This window comes from Grampus griseus, assembly GCF_964374135.1.
Source record: "Grampus griseus genome assembly, chromosome: 2".
NCBI lineage: Eukaryota > Metazoa > Chordata > Mammalia > Artiodactyla > Delphinidae > Grampus > Grampus griseus.
In genome coordinates, this window is record NC_139018.1 from 11,382,189 (window position 1) to 11,407,088 (window position 24,900).

Below are 24,900 nucleotides of genomic sequence, written 5' to 3' on the forward strand. Positions count from 1 at the left end.
TGGGTAAGGTTGTTACTTGACTCCCTGGGCCTGTCTTCCCAACCCCCTATCCTGAAAGTAGTTGGGGGTTGGGGAAGTATTTGGATAAGGTGCTTGTGGTTTAAGTTTTCAGAGATTGGGGATGGGGCTAACCTCACCTTTGCTTTGATGTGACAGCAGCCTTGGTGCTTATGGCAGAGGGGCCCAGGGAACCCCAGTGCCCAGAGGCCCTGGCATTGCCCCAGCTGTAGCGGCAGCCTTCTCCCGGTACGCCTTGGCAGCCCCCCTCCTGGCCACCCCTGGGGCTCAGCTCAAGCAGCAGTCTTCAGAAACCTTCCCGTGCTCACCGCCATCGCCCAGGGGCTTGCTGTGTTCAAGGGCCCCGTGGCCAGCAAATGTCTGATGAGAGTCAGACGGGGAGCTCTGTGCTCCTGTGTTTGGAGTTCCAGCACAGCGCAGGGCAGAGATTCCCACCCCCGCCCCAACCATGGTGGCTCAAAGAACCCTTCTCTTGGTCTTGGATTCCAGCCCTGGGGCTGGAGGGAGCTTTCAATTGTAAGGGAGTGCTAGCAGCAGGATCTGGGTGGATGGAGATATTTAATCTGCTCTGGAATGCAGCCTGTGAAAGAGTGTCAGTGTCCCAGAAGCAGTCCTGGGACACACACTTGTGCAGTTATTTTGAGAGCGTGTGGCACCTTGAGGATAGGTGCTAAAAACAATTCAGAACTTCTTGGGCAGGCTTCTCCCTCCCCCAGTGGGTCCAAAGGGCAGAAATATCAGCACAGGGGTTCCTGTCTCCCTTCCTGCTGGAGCTTACCTTGTTCACTGGGCTGATGTTAAAGAGACTTCGCATTCCTGGGAATAAGAAACTGCTCTGAAGAGAACCGACTGAGTCATTAGCCCTGAGGCAGGTCGACTGACTGCTGGGGCTGGGGGTGGGGGAAAGCGCTGGAACCAACCCCTCCTGATGCCCCTGTGGGTCTCCCGCTCCTAGGGCCCATCCTTAATAATGAGAAGGAAAAATTTTAGCACCTGCAAGGGGGTAGTGAAAGACCTAAAAAGAATTTCAAGTAGAGAATTTTTATATTGAAAAGTGGAGGCGTTAAGGGAATTTCAACATTTATTTTCAGATGAAAAGTCAGGGCGATTTCTAATCTGAAACGTGACACTTTGGATGCAGCAGAACACATTCTTGGGTAATCTCCACCCATGCCTCAGTTTCCCCACCCTGAAAGTTGAGGGGGTGGGGTTTTAAAGTGCCTCAGCCCCTGTGCTGCCATGCGCCTCCACAGCAAAGGCCTGTTGGCCCTGGTGGTTCTGTTTTCTTCCTGGAGATGCCGGGAAGGTGAGTCACTAGCTCTGCCTCTTGCCGACATCCTGGGTTCATGAGGAAAAGCCACTTCCAGGCATCCCCTGGGCTCGTTCTAGGTCGGAAGGGACACGCTGACTCATGCCACTGCCGGGACCCTCTGGCCCACCTCCTGCAGGTGGGGCACCTAGTATGGGGGAAGGTCTTCAGTTACCGGAGGTGGTGACTGTGCAATCAGGGGAAGGGTTTTACATTCCCCTTGACCTCCCACCCGCGCCACCCCCCCCCCAAGAAAAAAAGACATATGCTAGCTTCCAGTTTATCTGGTTCTTTCTTGGAGCTGTCCAAACAATTCAAATGTTTGCACTGGCTTTAAAATTCTCTTTGTATGTTGCCTTTGTATTGGGCCATTTCGATTTCTGGCACTGCCAAGAGAAGACAAATCCAAATTATGAAACCATCGACAAGTGAACCGGGCTGCCGAGGACGCAGACGGGCAGGGACACTCAGGGATGGACTGGAGGCTGTCAGCCTCTTTCATTCAGGAAGTGCTTGCAGAGTACCCGCCAGGTGGGGGGTGTCGGTGGTGGGCACGGGGCACTGGAATAAAGGACAAACTCTCAGACCTCGGGGGCTCACGGCCCAAAACTGAGCACAGAGCAGTCTTTTGAGTGTCCATGGCTGTGTGGCTAAAGAGCCATTACTTCTCCCCAGGGAAGGGGCTGGGAGCAGCCTCTCGGCAGGTATGATGTCTGAGCTTCCCCTGATGGACGAGCAGGACTTTGCCAGAGGAGGAGGGGCGTTCCAGCAGAGGGGACAGCTTGCGCAGAGGCACAGACTTGGGTCAGGCCTGAGTGTTTTTGTAGCATAGGGTCTCTCTTGAGGGGGTTTGATAAAGGGAGGGACTTGTGCCACTCCCCCCACCCCCGATGCCTTGTGTGCTGCGCCTCCAGATGCCTTGTGCTAGGAATTTGGGGTGTAGACAGAGGGCACAAGCCCCGATTCCTCAAGGAGCGTTCATCAGTCAGGTTAGGCCCGGTTAGGCTACAGTAACAGGCATCCCTGAGAGGTTTGCAACAACACGTTTTTCTATAGCTCATTCAGAGTCCCCTCTGGGCCTGCGTTACTCTCCAGGGCTGGTCCTCTGCCTCTCGGCGTTTCTCATTCTCGGTGCTGTGTTGCAGATCATTCTCTGTTTAAGGGCTGTTCTGTGCGTTGTAGGGCCTCCACCCTCTGGATGTCAGGAGCACTTCCCCGAGGTCTGACCATCAAAAATGTCTTCGGATGTTGCTAAATGTCCCCTTGGGGCAAAATTGCCCTGGTTGAGAGCCACTGCTAAGCTGAAGGTCCTCTTTAAATAGAGTTTTTTCTGGTTCCCAGCCTGGCTTCATAGCCACCCAGCCAGGTTTCTTTCCAGGAGTGGGTGTGGGATGGCTGTGGGGGCCGTCTGTGCCCCCCCCCCCGTGCCCCCACAGCTGCTGACGACCAGGAGGACTGGCTGGAGAGCCGACCACCGGCCATCGGCTGCTTCTCCTCAGGAATGACATGGGGCACTTCTGTGCACATTTCCTTGGCCAAAGCAAGCCGCATGGCTATGCCTAGCCTGCTGAGTGAGTGAGCGTGTGTGTGCGTGTGTGTCCAGGGGAGCGCCCAGGAGGAGGAGAACTGTCATATTGGTGGTCACCATTAATGTCCACTTTACTAGCTCTTAGCCTAGCAGGGGTCAGCGGCACGGAGCCAGGCGTCCTTCACATCCATGCTCTGTGCTGGGGTGTGGGGTCCCTGAGGAGGACGGAGCCAAGGAGGGCTCCTAAGGGGCTGTCCTGGAGCGTGGGTTAGGTGGTGGTGCCGGTGTGGCATTTGGGGTGGTGGGGACAGCGTGTCCCTCTGAGCACTCGGGTGAAAGAGAAGGCCCAGCCGCCTATTCGGGGAACCCTGAGTCCTTGGGAGACATTTCGAGGCCCTGCCTTCTGCAGGCTGGGGAGAGGCGGGGGCAGGGGCTTTGCCTGCAGGCCTCGCAGTGCGAAAGGGCCTGTTATTCGGGGCTCCTGAAATCTGGTGATTACCAAGCTGTGCTGCAAATGGCTGGGATGTGAATGTGCCTGGCTTTCCACTTATATAATTACACACTTCCCGTCTCTAAGTGGTTTTTAGCTCTGGTGCAGGTGCAGCTTCTTTCTCCCTGCCTGTTGGCGTGGGGGAAACCTGTGTTTCCGGGTTGATCCCCTCTGCTGTGAAATTGCTCCGAGGCAGCCTGGCCAGCCTCCCTCCCCAGCGGGATTATCCTTCCTCTGCTGTGCACTGTGGCCAGCCCTCTGCTGTGCCTGGGTGGGAGGCAGGTGGCTGTGGCTTTGCATATCGTGAGAAAGCAATTCTTTTTTTAAATTTATTTAATTAATTTATTTTTGGCTGCGTTTCGTCTTCGTTGCTGTGCGCGGGGGCTTTCCCTAGTTGCGGAGAGCGGAGGCTACTCCTCATTGCAGTGCGTGGGCTTCTCATTGTGGTGGCTTCTCTTGTTGCTGAGCAGGGGCTCTAGGCACGCGGGCTTTAGTAGTTGTGGCACGCAGGCTCTAGAGCGCAGGCTCAGTAGTTGTGATGCACGGGCTTAGTTGCTCCGTGGCATGTGGGATCTTCCCGGACCAGGGCTCAAACCCGTGTCCCCTGCATTGGCAGGTGGATTCTTAACCACTGCACTACCAGGGAAGTCCCTAAAGTTTTTTTTTTTTTTTTTTTTTTTTTTTTTGATGTGGACCATTTTTGAAGTCTTTTATTGAATTTGTTACAATATTGCTTCTGGGTTTTTTTATGTTTTGGTTTTCTGACTGCGAGGCATGTGGGATTTTAGCTCCCCCGACCAGGGATCGAACCCCTACCCCCTGCATTGGAAGGCGAACTCTTAACCACTGGACCGCTAGGGAAGTCCCAAGAAAGCGATTCTTGATGAACCCAAGGGCCCCCTTTTTGGCAGACTTCACTCTTCTTTGGTCGCTGCTCTGCTCTCTCAGAGCACCTGGAATTCTCCCAGCTGTCACGGGACTTTTCTTTCCGTGTTGGTCAGAGGGTACCGCTGTCTCGGCCTAATCCCCTCTTCCCTGCTGACTCACCATTGCATGTGCTTCACTTGCCCGCAGCCCTCGGTTCTCATACTTGCCCTGGAAGGTCTGGAAGGGTCAGACCCATTTAACAGATGTGAAAGCTGAGACCCGGGGCTGCTCAGCAACACGTCCTGTTCTTGCTGCTGGTTTTCGCGGGCCCCGCTGTGCTGTGAGGCAGGCCTGCTGGTGTCCCAAGGTGTACCTTGTTACCCTTCCTGGTGCGACACCCGGCAGCTGAGTCTCAGGCCTTATGGTGGCCTCTGAGTGGTTTGGGCTGGTGCCTCTGTATGGTCCTGCCTCCCTGGCTTCTGGGACCTTGCTCTTTTCTAGTCCTCTTGCTTTTGGTCCTCTTCGCTGGACTCCTGTCCTGTATTGTCCCCCCCCCCCACACCGTGTCATTTGGGGTGATTTTTGTCTTCAGGAAGTGGGTGCTGCTCTCACTTACTAAGCTCTGCTGTATTAAGCAAGACAGTGGCCAGTGACAGAAACTCAAAATCCACAACTGAAAGTCTAGAGAGGGCAGGCTCTAGGCCGGCTGGATTGGGGCCTTGGCCTCTGGCAAGGGAGAGCTGGCCTTTTTTCCTGGTGTAGCCTCCTTCTTGAGAGTCTGCCCACGGTGTCCTCGGACGTTTCCGGGACGTGCCCTTCATGCTGCTGACACTGCCCCAGGAGCCGTCCTGGAAAGGCCCCGGTCTGATCTGTCTGGGGTCCCGCGCTCATCCTGCAGCTAAGTGAGGTGCTAGGCCACGTGCCCACCCCTGGAGGGGCTGCAGCGCCTCAGTTTTCTGTTTGCCCATCAGAATCACATGGATAGAGGAGGGGCAGTTCTGAAAGGGCAGGAAGGCAGGGCAGAACAGAAGTAACAGGCCCCCAGCCCCAGCGTGGGCCCAGCAGTCCTGTGCGGTGGGGTCCAGGATTCTCCTCGCTTGACAGGTGAGGAAAGTGAGGCACGAGGTACAGTTGGGTCTGGTTCCGCGTTCTCCTCGTGGGGACGCCCCCCACCTCTTCCACGTCTGCCTGCCTCCCAGACAGGCCTGAACTGTTTGCTCAGCTCAGTGGGGGCTTCTGACCACCTCCTGGCACCACTGCGGTCAAAAAATGGAGAAGTTACTGTCTTCCTGCTACGCTCCGTCCCTGGTGCTGGCGTGTGTTCTCAGCCTGCTGCACCCAGACTGTGAGCATCACAGCTAGCTCTGGTTCTTTCGTGACCTCTACTCCTGTCCCCAACACCTGGAGGGGCTGCCCCTGAACGAACAGGCCCCCGCCCCTTCCCGGGCATATCTGGTCCTACTGCTCCTCAAGCGGCAGGAGTTGCTCCTTGGGGACGAGCAGCTGTTCCACACCTGGCAGCTCCAGAGGACACCTGGGAGCTGGACGAGCCCCGAGTTCCTCTCAGACCCTGCCCTTCGCCTTCTGAATCAGAGTCTTTGGGACCGGACCTTGAATTTAGTATTTTTGACAAGTTCCAGGGGTGATTCTTAGTCATCTGTCCTGGCATTTGGAACCCACTGGCCTGTGGGGTGACATTCTGGGCCCCTGGGCTGTGCCCAGCCTGCATCTTGTATCCACTTCTCATCGCCCCCGCCTGCCCTCTCAGTGGGGCTTATGCTTCCACACTCCCAGATGACTTTTGGGAAGGGGGAACACTCTTCGTGTTATTCCTCTTTAACTTCTTCTCCCCAGTGTCTGTCTGTAGTTGCCCTTCAGTTTTTGTTCGAACGGCAAATGCCGCCTCCTCCTTGAAGCCTTCTCTGATTGCTGTGTCTTCTCCCCTGAAAAGATACTCCATTTTGTAAGTATTTTAAATTCCCCAAGGGTATGCTCTCCTTGGTCGTCTGGAGAGGGAGGTCCCTTTTGCAAAATGGATCCTCCCTTATGGGATATCCAGCTTTTGGAAAAGCAGGTTTATATTATGAGTTGTGAGGTACACCTCTGTCCAAAACTTATTAATCCAATATTTATCAAGGAAATGACAATTTAGGGCCTGCATTTTCTTGAGATGCAGGTTTTAAGTAAAATTCTTTAATTATTTAACTTTTATTGTTACTTTTTCTATAATTTTAGAGGTAGTATCTATGCTCATTGTCGAAAACTTAGAAACTGCCAGAAAATGAAAAGAACCACACATCAGTTCACTGCTGCAGCCGCAGTTAACACTGCAGTGTGTTCCCTCCCGATCTGTTTTCCCGGTGCCCAAGTATTTAAATGGGCTTAGCATCCAAACTGGGTGCTCTGATGCGTGACAGTCCCGTGGCCCCGGAAGGGGTGTCATGGCGGCTCCTCTTTGAGCAGCACAGGGGAGCTTTTCTAGATAAATCCTGAGCTCCTCTTCTTCACTCCATCAACTGGTCGATTGACCCATGCCTTCACCAGGCATCTACTCTATGCCAGACCCTGGGAATGCTGACAACTGTTATTTTGTAAAAAAATATAAATTTCCCTAGTTTTGGGGCATGCGTTAGAGGCACCTGGCACAAAATTCAAGAAGTGCACGAGGGTGCACAGTGAAAAGGAAGTGTCCTCACATCACCTCCCAGCCACCTTTGCCCTCACCCTTGCCTAGAGGCCAGGCCACAACTATTTTCTGGTAGTACTTTCAGATTCGTTCTGCATATATGCAAGCATGCCTTTTTTGTCCTGGGTGTTGTGCTTAACCCAAATAACTGTCTACGGCCCACAGGGTTTGCACGTTGCTTTCCCGTAGCAGTGTCTTGGAGATGACGAATGCATTATGGGGCCTGGAGCACTTCCTTGTTCTTTTAACTGCTGCGTAGTATTCCTTTGACCGCATGTAGTTTGTTAGTGGCCCCTCTTGGGGGGTTTAGGCGCTGCCAGGCTTTTGCTGTCTCGGGCAGTGGGGCAGTTAACGTCCGCAGCCTGAAACGCTTTGCCCGTTCAAGTGTGTCTGTGGGGTGAGGTCAGGGAGCTGGGGTTTTCAGGAGGAGCAGTTTACTCAGTTGACGACAGGTTTGGTTTCTCTTCCCTTCTCCCCCTCCCGTCTCCCTCCCTCCTTCGCCCCCTCCTCCCGCTTCTCCTTTGGTGTCATGATTCAATTTCTGAACTTTCTGGTTAGGGCCGGGTTTCAGGAGCCCGCTGCTCGGGAAATGAACATTCTTGGTACCTTTGTTCTGCAGAGGTTTCAGGTGCAGAAGGGAGCCCCGGCAGGTTATACCTTATTTTCCTGAGTGGGCGGCGATGGGGTGCGTGGCATCCCACCACCCTAGGGAACGTGGTTTTCCGCTTGTGTCCCTAGGCTTCCCATTACACCGAGGCCCTGGGGCATGGAGACCAGGATTGCCCTCTTGGCACCTCCTGAGCCAGCTGCGCCATGACTGCGTGGTGTGGGGAGCCCAGCTGCAGAGCCAGCACCCGCTCTCCTGAGGCAGCCGGGCCTCAGCTTGCCGGTCAGAGTAATGGGCAATCACCGCGGAAGGTGCCGTGAGCACTCAGTGGGCCTTAGCTCCTCTCACCACGAGGGTGTCTGGTGTACGTGTGGCCGGACGTGTGTGGAAAGGGGACCCGAGCCCCGTCTTTTCTGCCAGAGGTGCAGTTTATCCTGTTCTTGGTGCTCTGAGCTGCAGAGAAACTGCACTGGCTCCTGGGAGCTCAGCCCCACTTCAGGTTGTCAGTCTGTCCTCGAGACCACTTTTTTTGTTTCTTTTATTTTACGTGTTCCATCTGTTTTCAGAGTTAGAGTCCTGTTTGTATTTTAGGACAGGGGTAAGGACGGTGGGAACTGTCTGGGCTGATGTCTGATGTGGATGGATCGGAAGTGACCGCAGCTGCCTTCCTAAGGACATGAGAGCCACACGCTGGGATAACCTGGATGCCGAGAGAATTAACTTGGAGGGAGAAGCCGGGCCGGGCCCGGCGCCTGGCCGAAGCCCTCTCCACCTGGCGTGGGTCACGCACACACGGGCCTGTCTCCTGCAGGCCGTCTGTCTGTCCCCGAGACTCGTCCCCTGAGGCTCCCCCCTCAGCTGTTGAAGATCCCCATCCAGGGCTGCGGGTGGGGGCGGGCAGGGTGAGGAGGCGCGCTGCGCCTAACCTAGCCAGTCACGGCCACAGGCCACGTGACCATGGCGGGTTACCGTCACCGATGCTCCCTTGGCGCCAGGATGGTCTGGGGGTGAGTCAGGGGCTCTGGGGTGTCCACAGGGCTCAGAAATGAATGGCGTGGGTTGTGAGCCGACGCCTGGATGTGACATGGGTTCTAAGTGACGCCGTCTGTCCCCCTGCCATGGGCTCTGGTGGCCCAGGGCGGTGCTGCCGTGTCCAGCCCGTCCCCTCATGCAATCGTGGAAGCAGATGCGTATCGGCTGCCATTCCTTCCAGAACTGCAGAGAAAGCTGAGTGACGGCGAGGACCCCGAAAGCATCAACCACTGTGGTTTTCAGATGGGGTTCCTTGGGGCCTGGGGTCCTGGGAGGTGTCCACAGAGAAAGCTGAGTGACGGCGAGGGCCCCGAAAGCATCAACTACTGTGGTTTTCAGATGGGGTTCCTCGGGGCCCGGGGTCCTGGGAGGTGTCCGCAGAGAAAGCTGAGTGACGGCGAGGGCCCCGAAAGCATCAACCACTGTGGTTTTCAGATGGGGTTCCCGGGGCCCGGGGTCCTGGGAGATGTTGGGTGTGGAGGGACGGGCAGCCGGGCACGTCCTGCAGTGTGACCTGGTCACCTGCTGTGTCCTGCTGTCTTACGTGGTGGCCTCCTTGTGAGTTCCACTCTGTGCCCCGGTGCTCGGAAGGTGCTGGGAAATGCCTGTTGGGAGGGTTGGCGGGTGTCACCCCTGCTGTGCCGTGTGAGGTGCCACGCCGGTTCACCGTGGCCTGGAGGTTCCTCTGGGGCTTTGTGTCGTCTCCTCCCTTAGGCTGTGAGGCTCTCGGGGGCCCAAACCGTGGCTGTTGCATCTGTATTGTCCCCCAAGGGCCAGGCCAGGCACAGGAACCGAGCTGCGGCTCCTGTGTCTATGTTCAGGGGCGTCTGGATGCCAGGCGGGCGCACAGCGAACTTGCCTCAGACACTGCTCCAAGGAGGGGGTGAGGGCGAGAGAGCCCCAGGCCTTGACCTCGCCTGATCACAGCCTCCTCTGAGTGTCTGTGGGGGCTCAGCCTCTGTTCTCAGGAAAGCGCACACGGCCCGGGCTGTTGGTGTGCTGTCTGCGGTCCACACGCGCTCCGCCCCCAGGGGACAGCCGGTCGGCGCTCCGGAACCATGGGCTGGGAAGCGGTGCCCCGAGTTGACCCGGCATGTGCGGGCCGGGAGAGGACACCGTGAGTCTGGGAAGGCTTCCTGGGAGGGCGTCTGTCAGAGCTGAATCCTGAAGGCTGGGATGGAGGGTGGAGACCGAGGCTTGGAGATGCCACGCAGCCCTGTGTGTCCTGAACCGCTTGCAGTAAGGGCTGTGGGTGGGGGAGTTGGCAGGGAGCCTTTGTGTGCTCCTCTGGAGACACGGACCCCAACCCAGGCTCCACGGGGTGGGGTGAGTGAGGGCACGCGTGTGGGAGCACGGCGGCCTTGGGATTGTGCGGGGAGATACGGGGAAGGCGAAGTCCAGGCCTGGAAGGATATTGGCGAGGACCGTGGTGGTTGAACCAGGCTCAGAGGGCGGGCAGGATGTCAGTGGGGCAGAGATGACCAGCAGTGGACAAGCAGCCGGGCAGGACTGAAGGGCCTGGGGCCTCTTGCACGTGGGAATGTGGATGGGCTGCGGTGGGATGGGCTGAGGCCGGCCTGAGGGACTGGGCCAAGGTGTCCGACCTGACCCGGGAGGGAGTGGGGTTGGGGGGTTGGGTTAAGGCCATCGGTGGTGGGAGGGTCTTGGGGTGGTCCAGGTTGGAGCTGTGCCCCCGAAGCCTTGGCCCCGGGATTGGTGTGCGGGACGGCTGGCCGTGAGTGGCCTCTAGCCGGCTTCCTCTGGGCACCCAGCCCTCTCTTTCAGCCGCAAGGTGGCTTTGAGGGCTGGCTAGGAGTTCATAAGCCTCCCCCTTGAAAACAAGCCATTCTGGGGACCATGGCCTGAGCGGTGCAGCTGCAGTCTCCTCGCTGCTCTGCCTCCAGCTGGCCCTAGTGAAGTTTCTGGAAGGATGCTTCCTGCCTGCTGGAGTAACCTGTGTTTTCTTTGTTTTTCTCCACAGGAAGCGAGGGATAGAAGTCGTGCAGGTGAGTACAGACCACACCCTCGCCGTTGTTCATCTGGGGGGGCCTTCAGCCCTCACTGTTCCCCCCTCCCTGAAGAGTCTGGGCGCTTGGCCTCTCCTTACGTGCTCTCGTTTTTAACTTCTCTCCCCGTGCAATGGACGTGATTGCCGCCCCGGCGGGACCGAGCTGGAGCTGGCGGTGTGTCGGGGTTGAGGAACTGCTCTGCTTTGCTGGTGCGGGAGTTGTGGCGCCCTTGGTGGGGGCGGGGATGGGCCGGGTGAGGGGCGTAGCCACCCAGCCACTCGCCTGTCCTCAGGCTCCGCTGCGGGAGCTCCAGCCCCCAGGGGCTCTGCTTCGGCTGTTAGAGCTCTGGGGACAGGCCTTCTCCTACCCTGGACCATTCTTGTATTATGGCTGACGTGGTATCGTCTTCTCCACCGATGCTCCTCCCCCTGCCCCAGGGTTCGTCCCCCTCCCCCTTGTCACCCCTTTTCTGCTCTCAGTGGCCATATCTGATCCTCCCGATGTACCCCTGGCCCCTGGAGTGTGGACTGAGTCAGTGGGGGCTCCTGACCCCTGTGTTGCCTCACCCTGGGTTGGACTTGGGTCAGGAGCTCACTGGGGAAGGGAGGATGGTTGGAGAGACTCTCCTGGGGGGGTGGGGGGGGTGGGGCAGGGTGGGGCTTGCCCTGTGGGCCCCAAATAGATGACAAGCTCGGACCGCATTGGACCGCAGCAGTAATGCCGGGAGGTTGGACCTGCCTGAGAGTGGGGAGGCGGGGGGGGGGGGGGGGGGTTGGGTGTGTCACGCCAGGGAATCCCTCTGGCCAGCTGCATTTGTCCTGGCAATGACAACTCATGGGGGATGGGAAGGGGGCCGCTGCTCTCTGTGTCAACGTGACGATTCCCTCAGCTCTTGGTCAGGGGCAGGCTGTGACATTTGCCCCAGAGGTTTTGCCTGCTCCCCAGCAGGTAGCGGTGGGTCTTGGTGAGACCCGAGGGTGGCCTGGTTGTGCTTGCTGTCGCCCTCTCTGTCCCTGTCCAGGGTGAGTCTGCCTGTCTGTGCAGCTCGGCGGGCGGCCCTTCTTCCAGCTGTAGCTGCTGAGAGGGTAACCCAGGCCGGGGCTACCTCAGGGCCGATGGGGAGCCTGGCCCTCTGATACAGTATCTGCAGTAGGTTTTCATAACGCCTGCTGAGAAGCTCTCGGAGCCCTCCGTGTTAACTCCGGCCCCAGTCCCCCTCCCCACACCTAGTAGGTTCTGTGGGTGTTGGTCTCAAGCTGCTCTGTTCCTGGGACCACGTGGGCCTGGCTGGTGGGGTGAGGCTGGGGGCCTCTGTCTGGCTGCCAGAGTGGCCGGCTGCTGAGTTCTTCCTCCTGGCCTCGCTCTTCATAGCTTGTGGGTTGAACTTGTCACCCCAAGGCTGAGGTTTGTTTTGGGAGAGGAGGTAGTTTCTAGAAGCCTCTGAGCAGCTGTGTAGTTTTCATCCTGCCTCATCTTGGCTCTGCAGTTTCATGATCTGCACTGAGCTTTTCTGTGGACCTCAGTTTCTCCATCCATCAAAAGGGGGAGGTCTGAAGCCTACTAAAAAGTATGCTTTCAGCGTCATTTCTGATTGATTAGTAGTGGGTGCCTGGAGGATTCTAAAATCCGTGAATGGCTGAGGACAGGGATCGATTGGTAATGCCTGCTAGGGGTCCAACAGTGGGCAGAGGAGGTGCGGTTGTATTTGTGTCATTCTGGAGCTTAGGTGTTTCCTGCTCCAGGATGCTTTGGCTTAGTTTTGTCTCTCAGTCCTTTTTGACGGTTACCTTGGAAGCCCCCAGATCCTTTGTAGATGCTCCTATACCCACCACCAAGGCCTAGACCCATAGTTGGAGCGATCGTTGGAGGTTACCTGTGTGAAGGGCCAAGTGCTTCCCTGAGGTTAGCTACAGCCTCCCATCAGGGTCCATGAGGAAATTTCTGTTGGGAGCTGTTTTTAGAGGAAATGAATTCGCATGCTCATGAACAACCACTGCTTAAAAGGTGAAGAGATATGCTCTACCTCCAATACCTGATTTCTGTTCACACCAGATCCTGGACTATAGCACAGTGGGATGCCACCCCTCCCACGGGAGGGGAGAGGAAGGGGGATGGGGGAGGGTGCCTTGGAGCTTCAGGATGTCAGGGACAACCGAGGGGTCAGTGTGTTCTCTTTACATGGCTTCCTGGGAAGATGAAAACCTTTAATCCACTTTGTGGGTGGAATGAGAAACCGAAGCCATTGTTTTAGAATCTACCAGGCAGAAGAAGAGTTATGAAATCCTTTTTGATGGGTCTACTGTTCATTTTGGTGATGCCTTGAGGGAGGGAGGAAGTGGTGGCTGGGGACCAGCGTGAAGGCAGGCTGGAAGCTTTCCATGCCGACATCTAAAAATAAAACCCACCACGACACCTCTCTCTTCACCTCCTCCTAGCATCCCCGAGTGTTTGGAGAACTTGAAATTTCAAGACGTAGAGAAAAGGTTCTTTGCAAAAATTGGAAACCAAGCCACTTGGCTTTTTTTTTCCAAAATCAGCCGAGCCTCTGTGCACCAGACCCCAGGCTGGTGGGCCACTGGCTGCTGGAGATGGGCGTTTGCCAGTCACTGGGTGGCAGTGACTGAAGAGGGTGAGAGTAAGCATACCACCAGCCTCCACCCAGCATTTCCTGTGTCAGGTGCTCTGAAGGCCATTGTCCCATTTTGTGCAGCCACCTGGTAATGTGAGTGGTGTTTCACGTCCATTTTAGACATTAGGAAACAGGTTCAGAATGTTGTGACTTCCCTCAGGGAACTCAGCTGGGAAGCGGTCGAGTTGGATTTAAGTTCAGTTGGTTTGTCTGTAAAGCCCATGGTTTTTCTGATAACTGGGTCTCCCCTGCCTGTTAATAGATGGCTCGGTTTACTCCTTGCTTCCATACCTGTTATTACCTGGGCTTTGGCTACTATTTAAAAAAAGCATGCTGGCACCTAGGGTCAGGAACCAAGACTGTAAAATGATGGTAAGACCTGCAGTGTTTGTCTTGGTCACGAGAGCTGTTCTTCCAGCTATTGAATGGCAGTAGTGACACTATGGGTGCTAACATCTATTGGGCACTACTGTATACCAGGCAATGATGCCATTTAATGGAAGGAAGCATTTGTGTGTAACCTCTCCAAGGAGGGGGTGGGAGCACATTTAAGAAAGTCACTCTTGCAGATCTTCAGCCAACTCATGTGTTAGTTCCCACAGCTGATCTGCTTGGGAAGGAGCTTGTAAACTCTCCCGTCGGCCCTCCATCCGTCTCTACAGAGGCAGTGCACGTAGTGGGGGCGGGAGCCAGATGGCCTGGGTTCATGTTTCTGACCGTCTGACCTCGGGCCAGTTTCCTAACCCCCAGGTACCTCAGGCTCCCTGTCTGTAAAATGGGGATAGTAGTGGTGCCTGTCCCCTGGGATTGCTGTGAGGACAAATTGCATTAATTTGGGTAAAGCAGTTGGCACCGCGCCTGGCATACTGGAAGCTGGTTGTCTACAGGAGAAGCACACACTCTCATTACCCACAGGCAGATCTGCACGTGATGTGTGACCCCGGGGCATACATCCTTCTTGGGCAGCATGTGACTGGTTGTTAGGATCCTGGGCAGGTGAGGTAGGTCCAGTTCTTTGCTTGCAACAGAATTGAAAGAGGGCCTGATTGAGTTGTCAGATGATAGAACATTTAAAATGAGTTTTGATAATAAATTACTGTAATTCTTGCCATATAATTCTAAAGGAATTCAGAGAATTTGCTATGGTAAATCTCTTTCCTTTCCATTTTTTAAATTTATTTGAATAGGTGGTTTCAGCACTATAAAAATTGAAAAATGGAGATAGAATTGATAATAAACACTGCTTTATTGTAGCAGTCGGTAATAGTCATCTCTGGATATGTGAAATAATTTAAAAAAAATTACCATTCATCTCTTCTGAGATGTATTTCTAATAAGGTTTAATTTTTATGATTCTTACTTGTACAAATTTATAATATATCTCTGTGATATTGATCAGTTATGTACTAATAGTAATAATAATTCAATCCAGAAGAAAACTTTTGACACTTAGAGCTTTATGGTCACATGAAATTAAAAAATTAAGACATTTATACTCTTTTTTTTTTTGGCCTCATACTACAATAGACTAATCAATGAAAGGCCTTCAAACATGAAATACACTGATAGTGGAAACACCTCTGAGGGATGTGGATTGGAAATTGGGGTTTGAGGAGGCGGAAGGAGCCTTGCTATCTTTCCACGTGTTTAAGAAGCGCCCGATTCTGTAATTTTAAGATGGATGATGGTGGATCTCAAATCGCTATGGTATTTAGATTCCACTATATCCATTTAAAAGAGAAACAGTAACAGTTTTATTCTGAAATGTTAATATTTACAATATGTTGGCAATTACATCCTCTACAAGTATTTAAACTTACGATGAGAAATTTTAGATGTCAACTTGAAAATGTGCAAATTGATATATAGTTTTAAACATTTATTTTGGGAGGTTTGGTTTGAAGGCCACTGCTTTAGAGCGTTACCCCGTTTGCTTCCCAGAACCAGGCTCTGAGGCAGACACCGCCTCGGAGCGGGGGACGGCAGGTCGGCTCTCAGGCCATCAGAGGCCCCGCTGGGACTGGGCCACTTGGCCTCTGGGGCCTGTGTGTCTGAGACTCAGAAAGGCTTTGGCGGTGGGCTTGTCTGCGGGCCAGCTGACCTCTCCTAACGTGGGCCTGTTGGGCCAAGTGATGCTTGATAATAATAAACACCTGCCGTTACCTGCTCAGGTAGCGTGAGAAGGCCCAGGTAAGCCCGAGTCCAGCAGGGCTGGGAGGAATGGAAGTCCTGCTCTGTGATCAGCATTGGGACTTGACTAGAGCACAGGGGGAGAGTGGGACAAGATGCCCTCCACCCCTGTGTCCTCAGGGGCTACCTGTCATGACAGTGACGGTCCTAGGTACCTGTTTGCCTCAGTTGTCTCTTCTGTACTGTTGGATGCACAGGGCCCCTTGACTCCTCCATTTCAGGCGTTAACAATTGGCCTTGCTGAGCCAATGAGGTGAGGGCCCCTCATCACCGGCAGGTACCGATTGGGAAGACTGGGCCCCCCCCTCGCAGCAGGATTCAGCAAACCTTCACTGGGTGCCTGCTGTGTACCAGGCTGCAGGCGCTGGGAACTCACGTGGGCCCAGGCCACATCCCTGCAGCTCTCTGAAGTCTGCAATTGGCAGCCAGGGGCCAAAGTGGTGGGGATCATGGGCACAGGCACGGAGGAGGGTCCTTACCCCGCCTGGTAAGTCAGGAAGGTTTCCTTCCTGGAGGAGGGCAGGGTGAGCCTGGCTAGTGGCGATGAGCCTTGGCCACCTGACAGAGCCCGGCTGAGAGGTAGGTTCAAGCCCACAGCCCCGGTCAGGGCTGGACCTGCTCCCGAGGCCCTGCTGCTCCCAAAACAACTAGGTGCTAAAGGGACCAAGTGTTGAGCACGGCACAGCCGTCACGGCCCTTCCACCCAGTGAACCTTTGTTGGTAGAAAACATTCCTTGGCCACTTGGGTCATCTGTGGCCTGGGGCTCTGCTGAGGGCTGGGCAGGAGGCTTGCATCAGCCTTGCAGGGCGCCTTCCCCTGGGAGCATTTTCCACTCTGACCTGATCTGTGGGGAAGGCTTGGGACGGAAGCCTGTGGGTTCTCCATCCCTGGACCCCATGGCCCCTGTCTAGGACAACCCTGAATTCAGTGGAAGAAGATCCGGAGAGAACACCGTGCCTACTGCCCTGCCCGCCTCCAGCCTTGGCATCCTCAGGAACGTGTACATCGCATCCCACCCCCTGCCCGCCAGGTTCCCAGGGCTGTCTTTCACCAGTTCTCTTCAAAGCGCCAGGGGAGAGGGAGATGACTGTTAGCCCGAGAGGGGTTGGAGTCTTAGTTTAAAATGCAAATAAGCAAGCTGTAAGTGTGAGAAGTACAGCTGCTGGTTCGAGATTCATTGTCCTCCTTACAAATTCCTTGAGAATTCAGACATTACGAAACCCCAGTCTCTGGAGCAGCCACTGTTTCTCAAGCCGGTGAGGAAGTAAATACATTTCCCCAGCTTGCAAAAGAGTGAAGGGTGGGCTGCAGGCTTTTCCTGGGGGTTCCTGCAGAGTTGTCGCCTGCTTGAGATGTTGGAGTTCTTTGTGTGTTGTCTCTCCCTTTCTGCACAAAGCATTCAGGGCAGGAGGTTGGGTGGCAGAGGATAAAGCAGAAGAGGAAAGACTAAGAAAGAGAGACAGACAGACAGACGCCGAGAGCAGGCCACGTGCCCAGGGCTGATAGAGGACTGGATGCTGGGCACCTGGAGTTGGAGGGGTGCAGTGACAGGGGCCCCGAGCCCGCGGGCAAGCCTGGAGGGTGGGGGGGCTTGTCTGTGCCTCTGTGGGCCCTGCGAGGACACAGGGGCAGCAGGCATGAAAGTGGGGAGTGGGCAGGTGGGGGAGAAGGCCTTACGGGGACGTTGATGCCTCTCGATACAGGATAAACGAGGCGTACGTGTGGGTGGGGAGGTGAGGTATGTGAATGTCATTTTGGGCAGGGAGCACAGCCTGTACGAGGACCCAGGGGCTGGGAAAGGGGGTCTTTTGACTGTCAGTGGAATGGTTTGGAAGTGCCGAGGCCTCGGCCGTGAGGGAGTCGGGAAGCAGCCAGGTCAAGAGGGAGGCGGGGCCAGCCCACAGGAGGGCCGGGTGAGCTGACTGCGGGATGCTGGGGGCATCAAAGGGCTTCTCATCAAAGGGCTTCTCGGTGGGAGAGGTGTGCGTGCCAGTTAGAGGTGATGGGGGAGGGTCCCACTGGGAGGGCACATGGTGGGGGATTAGACAAGCCAGACTGGAGGGTGAAGAGCTGGGTCTTCTGGTTGGAGGCTGGGGCTGGAGCCTAACGGGGACCCTGGGTCTGGCTGGCATGGACGCAGTAGTGGATGGCAGGGGACACAGAGGGCGGGGTGTGGTGCCTGGGTTGCGGGGGGCGACAGAAAGTGCGGAGTCAGTCCTCAGACTGGGGGGCTTAGGAGCAGCAGCGGGGAGCGAACGCTGGTCAGACAGGTGTGTTGAAGGCGGGCAGCTAAGTTCAGTAGCGGCTTCCTTACTGAGAGCCGGAAGGAGAGTCACATGGCTGAGTGAGTGGTACGCCTTCCTCCAAGGATTATAGGTGCTGGATTCTCCATTCACCTTTAAAAAATGTATGTTATTTAGTTAATATTTTCACAATTCAAAATTGTTTTAATAAGTACGTTGTTCAAGGTGTCAAATGATTAATCCCCAGCTGGGTTCCCTCTGCCACCCAGTCTGTCTCCAGGGTGCCAGCTGGCTGACCTTGGTGCCTCCTGGATTTTATTTCCAGGTAGTTGGGGCCCAGGTAGGGCTGGACACCTCTGAACATTCTTCCTTCCATCTGCTCCCTCTGCTGGGTGCTCTGGAGCCCAGTGTAAGGGGCTTGGGGAATATCGGTTGCCTTGGTGTTTCTTGGGCCCCTGACATCCTTGCAGCTGGAACAGCCCAGGGCAGCCGCCACTTCCTTATGGGCAGGGGCTTTCTGAAGGCCACCTGAGTATGACCCTGATGCTGACCTCTGGCAGCAGACCCCAGCACCTCCAGGGAGGGTGGCCATGGGACTGGGAAGTTGGCTCTGCACAGAATGTTTCCATGTGGCCGTTTGGAACCATAATTGGGATATAGATTGTTCTTGGCTGGGTTCAGCCTCCACGTGGATTCCAGAGGTCTGGGTTTGAGTTTCCGTTAGTCTGTTTTCTGTCTGTGTGTGATCTCACTTTCCTCATCATTAAATTGGGATGACACTTAGCACGCAGGACCTAAGACGCCTAATAGAAGTGCAAGGATTGTGGGCTTATTCTCCCTGATCCTTTGTTATGAACGGTGTGGTTTATATGTGTGTAGGGCGGGGGATACAGCTGCAGGTGAAACTGTGCTGCTTAGAAAAATATGTTGAGCAAAGAATGTGATCTTTCTGTCCCCCCTGCCAAAGTAACACTTTTCGGTTTCTAACTGTTGTGGATTTTAACTTAATTCCTTTTTAAAAGATAGATTTCATTTTTAAAAAATTGAAACACAGATATTTGTATCATTTTCAAAACTTTGAAAGTTGTTTTTATTCTTATTAACTTATATTTAATGGAGTTAGTCACATTTATCTGTAAGCATGATCATCAAAGTATTTTTATAATAACGATACATGGGGCCGGGGAAGTGTTATATGTTGGGGAGCGTACCAGCTGTTCATAGTAGCTGTTCATAAGGGATCATGTTTTGGAGGGCAGCGTGGGAAAATGACGATGTAAGTGCTGTCGACGTCGACTGAATGGTTTCAGTTCTGCCAGTTTTATTTTTATTCTGGAGCTTTTTAGACTTGCTGTTACAAATAGCAACGCTCTCCGGCGTCAGTGCAGTCCTGCGTGGCTTCAGAGGGCTGTGAACCTCAGTTCTGGGGTGTTCCTTCCTGGCCTTTGACTCGCTGAGTCAACTTGAGTAAGTCCTTAAACAGAAAGCTCTCCGGCCAGGGAAGCTGGAATCCGGGTGCCTGGGTGGGCTCTGCGGGAGCCAGGCACCCACTCCCAGCCCACCCCCACCCCGGCTGCAACACTGGTCCACACCGAGTCAGGGTTCCATCTCCTTGTCCCTCGGCCGTTGGTGGGCCTTCCGATTTCACTGGCCACCTCGGGGGATACAACAAGTAAGCACGTGAAAGCAAAAGGAAGAAGGAGCGTGGCGAAATAAGAAGGGCTTAAAAGGGACAGGAAGAGCCAGCAGCAGAGGTTCTGCTTTGAAAGTAGTCACCTGTTTTGAGGTCGTTGTGGGGTGAAGTTGTCTAGAGTGTTACTCAAAGTGTGGTGCGCCAGCCTTTGCCTGGGAGCGGCTTAGAGGGCCAGCCCAGAGCTGCCGAATCCACGTCCCCAGGTGAGCCGGCAGCACGTTTCCAGTTGCAGAAGCTCCATTGCAAATAGTTGGTGCCCATTTGAGTTGGGGAGGGTGCACCTCCTGGGGTTGAGACTCTGTGTGAAATGGTGAATTGACTTGAGGACCCCGGGTGCACAGCTGGCACTGGGAAAGCAGGAGTGGAGACGGGCGTTGCCATCTGCTGTTTCGCGGATCATGAAACGTCCTTAAATCTTTCGGTGGCTAAGAAGCTGGCATCTCCCTCTCCAGCCCCCTCCCCGCTCTCATGTTTCTATTTGTGCTGTTAGACCTGTTCAGATGTCACCTTGCCAGTGACAACTTCCCTGCTCCCCCAGCAGACCCCCTCGCCCCAAACTGGAGCTGCCTGTGGACTCGTGCTCCTGGACCAGAACCCTCCTCTTTTTTTTTTCATGGTATATCTCATTGTATTTATTTATTTATTTGGGTATAGTTTCTTTACAATGTTGTGTTAGTTTCTGCTGTACGACGAAATGAATCAGCTATATGTATGTATATATCCCCTCCCTCTTGAACCTAGCCCCCCCACCCCCAGCCCATCCCCCCCATCTAGGTCATCACAGAGCACCGAGCTGAGCTCCCTACGCTATATAGCAGGTTCCCACTAGCTATCTATTTCACAAATGGTAGTGTATATATGTCAATCCCAATCTCCCAATTCATCCCACCCCCCTTCCCCGCCGTGTCCACACGTCCGTTCTCTACGTCTGTGTCTCTATTCCTGCCCTGCAAAGAGGCTCATCTGTACCATTTTTCTAGATTCCACGTATATGCATTAATACACGATATTTGTTTTTCTCTTTCTGACTTACTTCATTCTGTATGACAGACCCTAGGTCCATCCACCTCACTACAAATAACTCAATTTCGTTCCTTTTTATGGCTGAGTAATATTCCATTGTATATATGTGCCACATCTTCTTTATCCATTCATCTGCCGATGGACATTTAGGTTGCTTCCACGTCCTGGCTATTGTAAATAATGCTGCGGTGAACCCTCCTGTCTCTGAGGAGGGCAGCCCCTGGCCCTGTGTGTGCTCTGTGTTTGCTGGGTGAGTGAATGAAGGACTGAGCCGAGAACTTTCTATTATGGAAGACTCACGTGACATAGCAGATTAGGGAGGGCAGTATAGGGCACCCTGTGTGCCCATCGCTCAGCTTGCTGTCCGTGACCACCTGGCCAGTATCACTTCCTGGAGACCTCGTTCCCCACTGGACAGTTTGAGACCAGTCTTGCCATTCTGTCGGTTCATCCATGAATGTGTCACTGCATGTCTCTGTAAGGTAAGGACTAGCCCTTGTTCTTAGCCCTCTCAGTGGGCCGTTCAGAGGTGGGCTGGGGTGCTGCCAGGTGATGGGCCCAGCTGCTGGGTCCGGCCCCTGTGCTGTCGCAGCTCCCGGCCCCTGGGAGGCAAATGAGAGGCAGCGCTGGGGCAGGTCCTTGGGGCCCTGCCGTCTTCCTGCTGACTTCAGGGCCACTGGTGGCTGTTAGAAACCCGGGATGTGCGTGAATTGCTTGGGTTCATATTGGTCCCTCCCTAGGGTGGTCGTTATAACGGTGTTGGGGAGATGATCAAAGCAATGTGGACACAGCCTTACTGTGTTCTGGGAACTTCTCTAAGCGCTTACGTACGTTAACTAATCCCCGCAACAATCCAGAGAAGGACTATTATTTAGTGCAATTATTAGCTCTATTTGATGGATAAACTTTTTGTTTGTTTGGTTTTTGTTTTTGGCTGTGCCGCGTGGCTTGCGGGATCTTAGTTCCCTGACCAGGGATTGAACCTGGGCCCTCGGCAGTGAGAGCGCTGAGTCCTAACCACTGGACCGCCAGGGAGGTCCCGGTGGATAAACTTTTATTATCCCTGCTTTACGGATGAGGACACTGAGTCAGAGAGAGCTTGGCCCAGCCTCTGAGCTGGTGCGAGGCAGAGCCGAGCCCAGCATGCAGGCTCTGGTCCATCTCATAACCTCTGCAGCCCACTGCTGCTTGTGCCTCATCTCTGAAGCCAGCGCTTCCTTGCAGTTCCTTTGCCCGGGTGTCTTGACCTCTCTCCTGGACTGGTCCATCTGCTGCCCAAGTGCTCTTTCCCAGACAAGCTCCATCTTGTCACAGCGTGGCTGCAGGGCCCAGCCTACAGGGTGAAGAGCCTTCCTTGGAGGGATCCACAAAGCCTTTAGCCGTTGGTTCTCACTCTGGGGAGCCCAGCCCGGGCCACGCCCTCACATGCACCCCAGAGCACCCTCTGCAGAGCCTCAGCCTGCTCCTCCGTGTATCCTGTCCCGGCAGCCCGCCGCGGCCTTCCTCCTGTTCCATCTGGTGGACACTCATTCATCTGTGTGGCCAAGCTCACTGCCACTAGCTCCTCAAAGCCTTCCTGGGTACCCCAGGACCAGAGAGCCTCTCCCTCATCTAGGCCCCTCCCCCCTGTGCCCCCAACCTCCTAGGCACAGAAGCGCCCATTCCATGGCATAATCACATATTCTGGCAGCTTCTCCTCTTCTCTGGAAGCTCCTTAAGGCTGTGGACCATGTCTTCTTCTGGGGTCTGTGCCAGCCGGGCGTGCCTTCTGGTTTATAGGCACATCTTACCGCTGAATCTTTGGAAATCAGTGGAAAATAATTAAATATTGTAGAAATATATGCATTAGAAAAGTTCCCTATCATTTTATTCTCCAGAAATAACCACTGCTAAGTTTTCCTCTTTTTTTTTTTTTTTTTTTGCGGTTCGCGGGCCTCTCACTGTTGCGGCCTCTCCCGCTGCGGAGCACAGGCTCCGGACGCGCAGGCTCAGCGGCCATGGCTCACGGGCCCAGCCGCTCCGCGGCATGTGGGATCTTCCCGGACCGGGGCACGAACCCGCGTCCCCTGCATCGGCAGGCGGACTCGCAACCACTGCGCCTCCAGGGAAGCCCATCTCTTTTGGTTTTCTAACACCTATTTAAACATCTTTTAGTACTTTCAAAACTGGTATGCGAAGACCTAGTGAGCCTTTGAGTGGAGGAAGTAGAGGAATGACATGTTCGTATGTTGTGGGGGTGCTTGACCTGTGCTTGTGGTGTGTGAGGGCGGAGGCCGGGCCAGGGGTCTTGGAATTTCTTTTTTTTTTTTCCCCAGCACTAGGATGAGACGTCACGTAGCACCACTTTGAAAGGTCAGAAAATATACGTAAACCGGAGAATTTCCCTTGTGCTCATGAAGTGCTAACTTGTTAGTTTGTCATTTTAGCTATTTCCAGCAAGAGAAAACTGTGTTACTTTCGTAGTCTAGGGATATTCCTGCCTTTTAGTGTTCTGCTCTAAACTCTACTGTTTACACTCTTATCTCTTTCCCTGAAGGCAAGGTTAGTAAGATAGGATTAAGTCGAGGCTGAGGAACAGAGGAGGATTAATATTACCTGTCAGGCCCGCTGCTGTGAGGGTACAGCAGGGTAGTTCTGAGCTTCTTGGTAGCCAAAGCGTGCAGGGAAATGAGATTAGCTGCCATGGAGGAGAGGAACGCTTAAGTTCCCAGGAGGGGGAGTAAAAACTACGGAGAAGATCGGACGTTCCTCCCTCAAATGTTGGAGAACCTCGTCAGTGTCACACATAGGAAATTATTCTCGTGACCTGGACAGAAAGGGAGAGTTCCAAGAGCAGCAGAAGTATGGTGGCCTGAGTACATCCTCCATGAGTCTGTGGTGCAGGGACGTTGTCCTTCTGGCGGGGGGAGGGGGGGCTCTCCTGGGCCACCCCCACCCCCAGCCCCTCTGCCTGGCCAGCTCTCGTCCGCCTGCAGCCTCACTCTGGAGCCATCGGGATTCGCATTCATCTGCCAGCAGCGGCTTGGAAATAATGGTGGCTTAAAAGAAATACCATGTTTATTTCTCTCCGTGTGAAAGAAGCCGGACGCAGGAACTTAGAGCTGGTGTGTGTGCTCCGTAACGCTGCACAGAACCCTTTTCTCTCTGTGCCACGCCATCCTCCGCTCTGGCTTCTAGGCTCCAGATCACCTCCTTGCCGAAGACGGCTGCTGGGGCTTCAGCCATCGTGTTGACATTCCAGGCCGTAGGAAAGTGGTCAGGGAGTAGGGCACCCTGCCTCGCACCTGAGTCTGTTCTCCCTAGGTGGCCTCCCCAGAAGTCCCACGTTACACTGCTGCCTATCTTGCCTTGGTCACGAGTGTTCTAATAGGCACTCGATCCTGGCGGCCAGCAGGCTAGAAGTGCGGTCTTTTTGCTGGGCATGCTGTCACCTCACATGAACTTGGAGAAGAGAGTGGGCACGGGTGTTGGGCTGCAGCTAACTCTGCCAGCACACTCGGGCTCTGGACTTATAACTGGACAAGTTACCCCCAAAGAGCCGTTGACGAAAAGGCAATAATACTGGAACCGGCCTTGCAGAGTTGTCATGAGATTGAGCCAGTGCAGGGAAGGAACAGCGCAGAGCCTGGTACATAGCCGTCCTCAGAAGCAGCTGTTTGTTATTATTTACTGGAGCCATTATCCTCGTCGTCCTTGCGGCGCATGGAAATTCATATGAATCTAAAGTGTTGTGCAGGTGAACGATTGGGTTGGTAGCTGAGCCACAGTGAAAGGATCTTTCTTGTTTCATTTATTATCACAAGTAAAGAAAAAGAAAAGAAGCCAGAAATGTCTACAGTGTCAGTTACACCTGTCTGGTTTGCTAAGAGCAGGGCTGACAGGGACGATGCTCCTGCTGTGGTCCCATGGGGTCCCCACTCGGGGGTGCCCTCCTGGACGTGGCAGCCCGAGGCCTCTCCTAGACTGGGACGTGGGCAGCCTGGTTTGTGGTGCCCTCTGGGATTGGAGCCGAGTTTGCCCTGGCTGGGGGAGGCTGATTTACCTCCTGTTCCGAGATCTCCCTGTGCCCAGCCAAGGCATCACCTCTGAGGGTTGCTGACCCCTGACCCTGGCCACATAAGCCCTCCTCCCCAACCTGGCATGCTAGCTTCCCCTTGGCTGGGGGAAGCCCCAGGAGGCATGTGCACAGCTGCGATTTCATGGCTTTTCCAAAAGTTTGTGAACCCAGAGCTGCAGCTTGGCTCCCCTTCAGCCATCCCCACCTTGAGAACCCCCCGGGAACCCCGCAGTCTCCCCCTCGCCTTTCTCCCAGGTTCTCTGACGTTCTGTATGGGTGACAGGCAGGGGCAGACCTTTCAAGGACCCAGTCGGCCTGGCTGCCTTGTCCCCCTTCCCCGCAGGCCGGTTTTCCAGACGGACCAGCAGTCTGAGTCTTTCTCTTTTTGAACATCCTGCCGTGCCCTCAGAGCATACCCTATAAGGAGATCCCGGCTCACGCTGTGTCCCAAGAACTTGGCGTGGAGCGGGGCTCACTCATCACTTCCACAGAAGCCACTTGGGAGGCGCTCAGAGGTC

General features: G+C 54.6%; 1 protein-coding gene across 1 annotated transcript in view; it reads left to right on the forward strand.

The window, feature by feature from the left end:
* Positions 1 to 24,900, forward strand: part of ITPK1 (inositol-tetrakisphosphate 1-kinase) — a 162,101-nt gene that overhangs the window by 29,511 nt on the left and 107,690 nt on the right. The window contains exon 3 of the mRNA XM_082647731.1: positions 10,519 to 10,543. Within this exon, the coding sequence (XP_082503857.1) occupies positions 10,519 to 10,543 (25 nt within the window). The remainder of the gene's footprint in view (positions 1 to 10,518; positions 10,544 to 24,900) is intronic.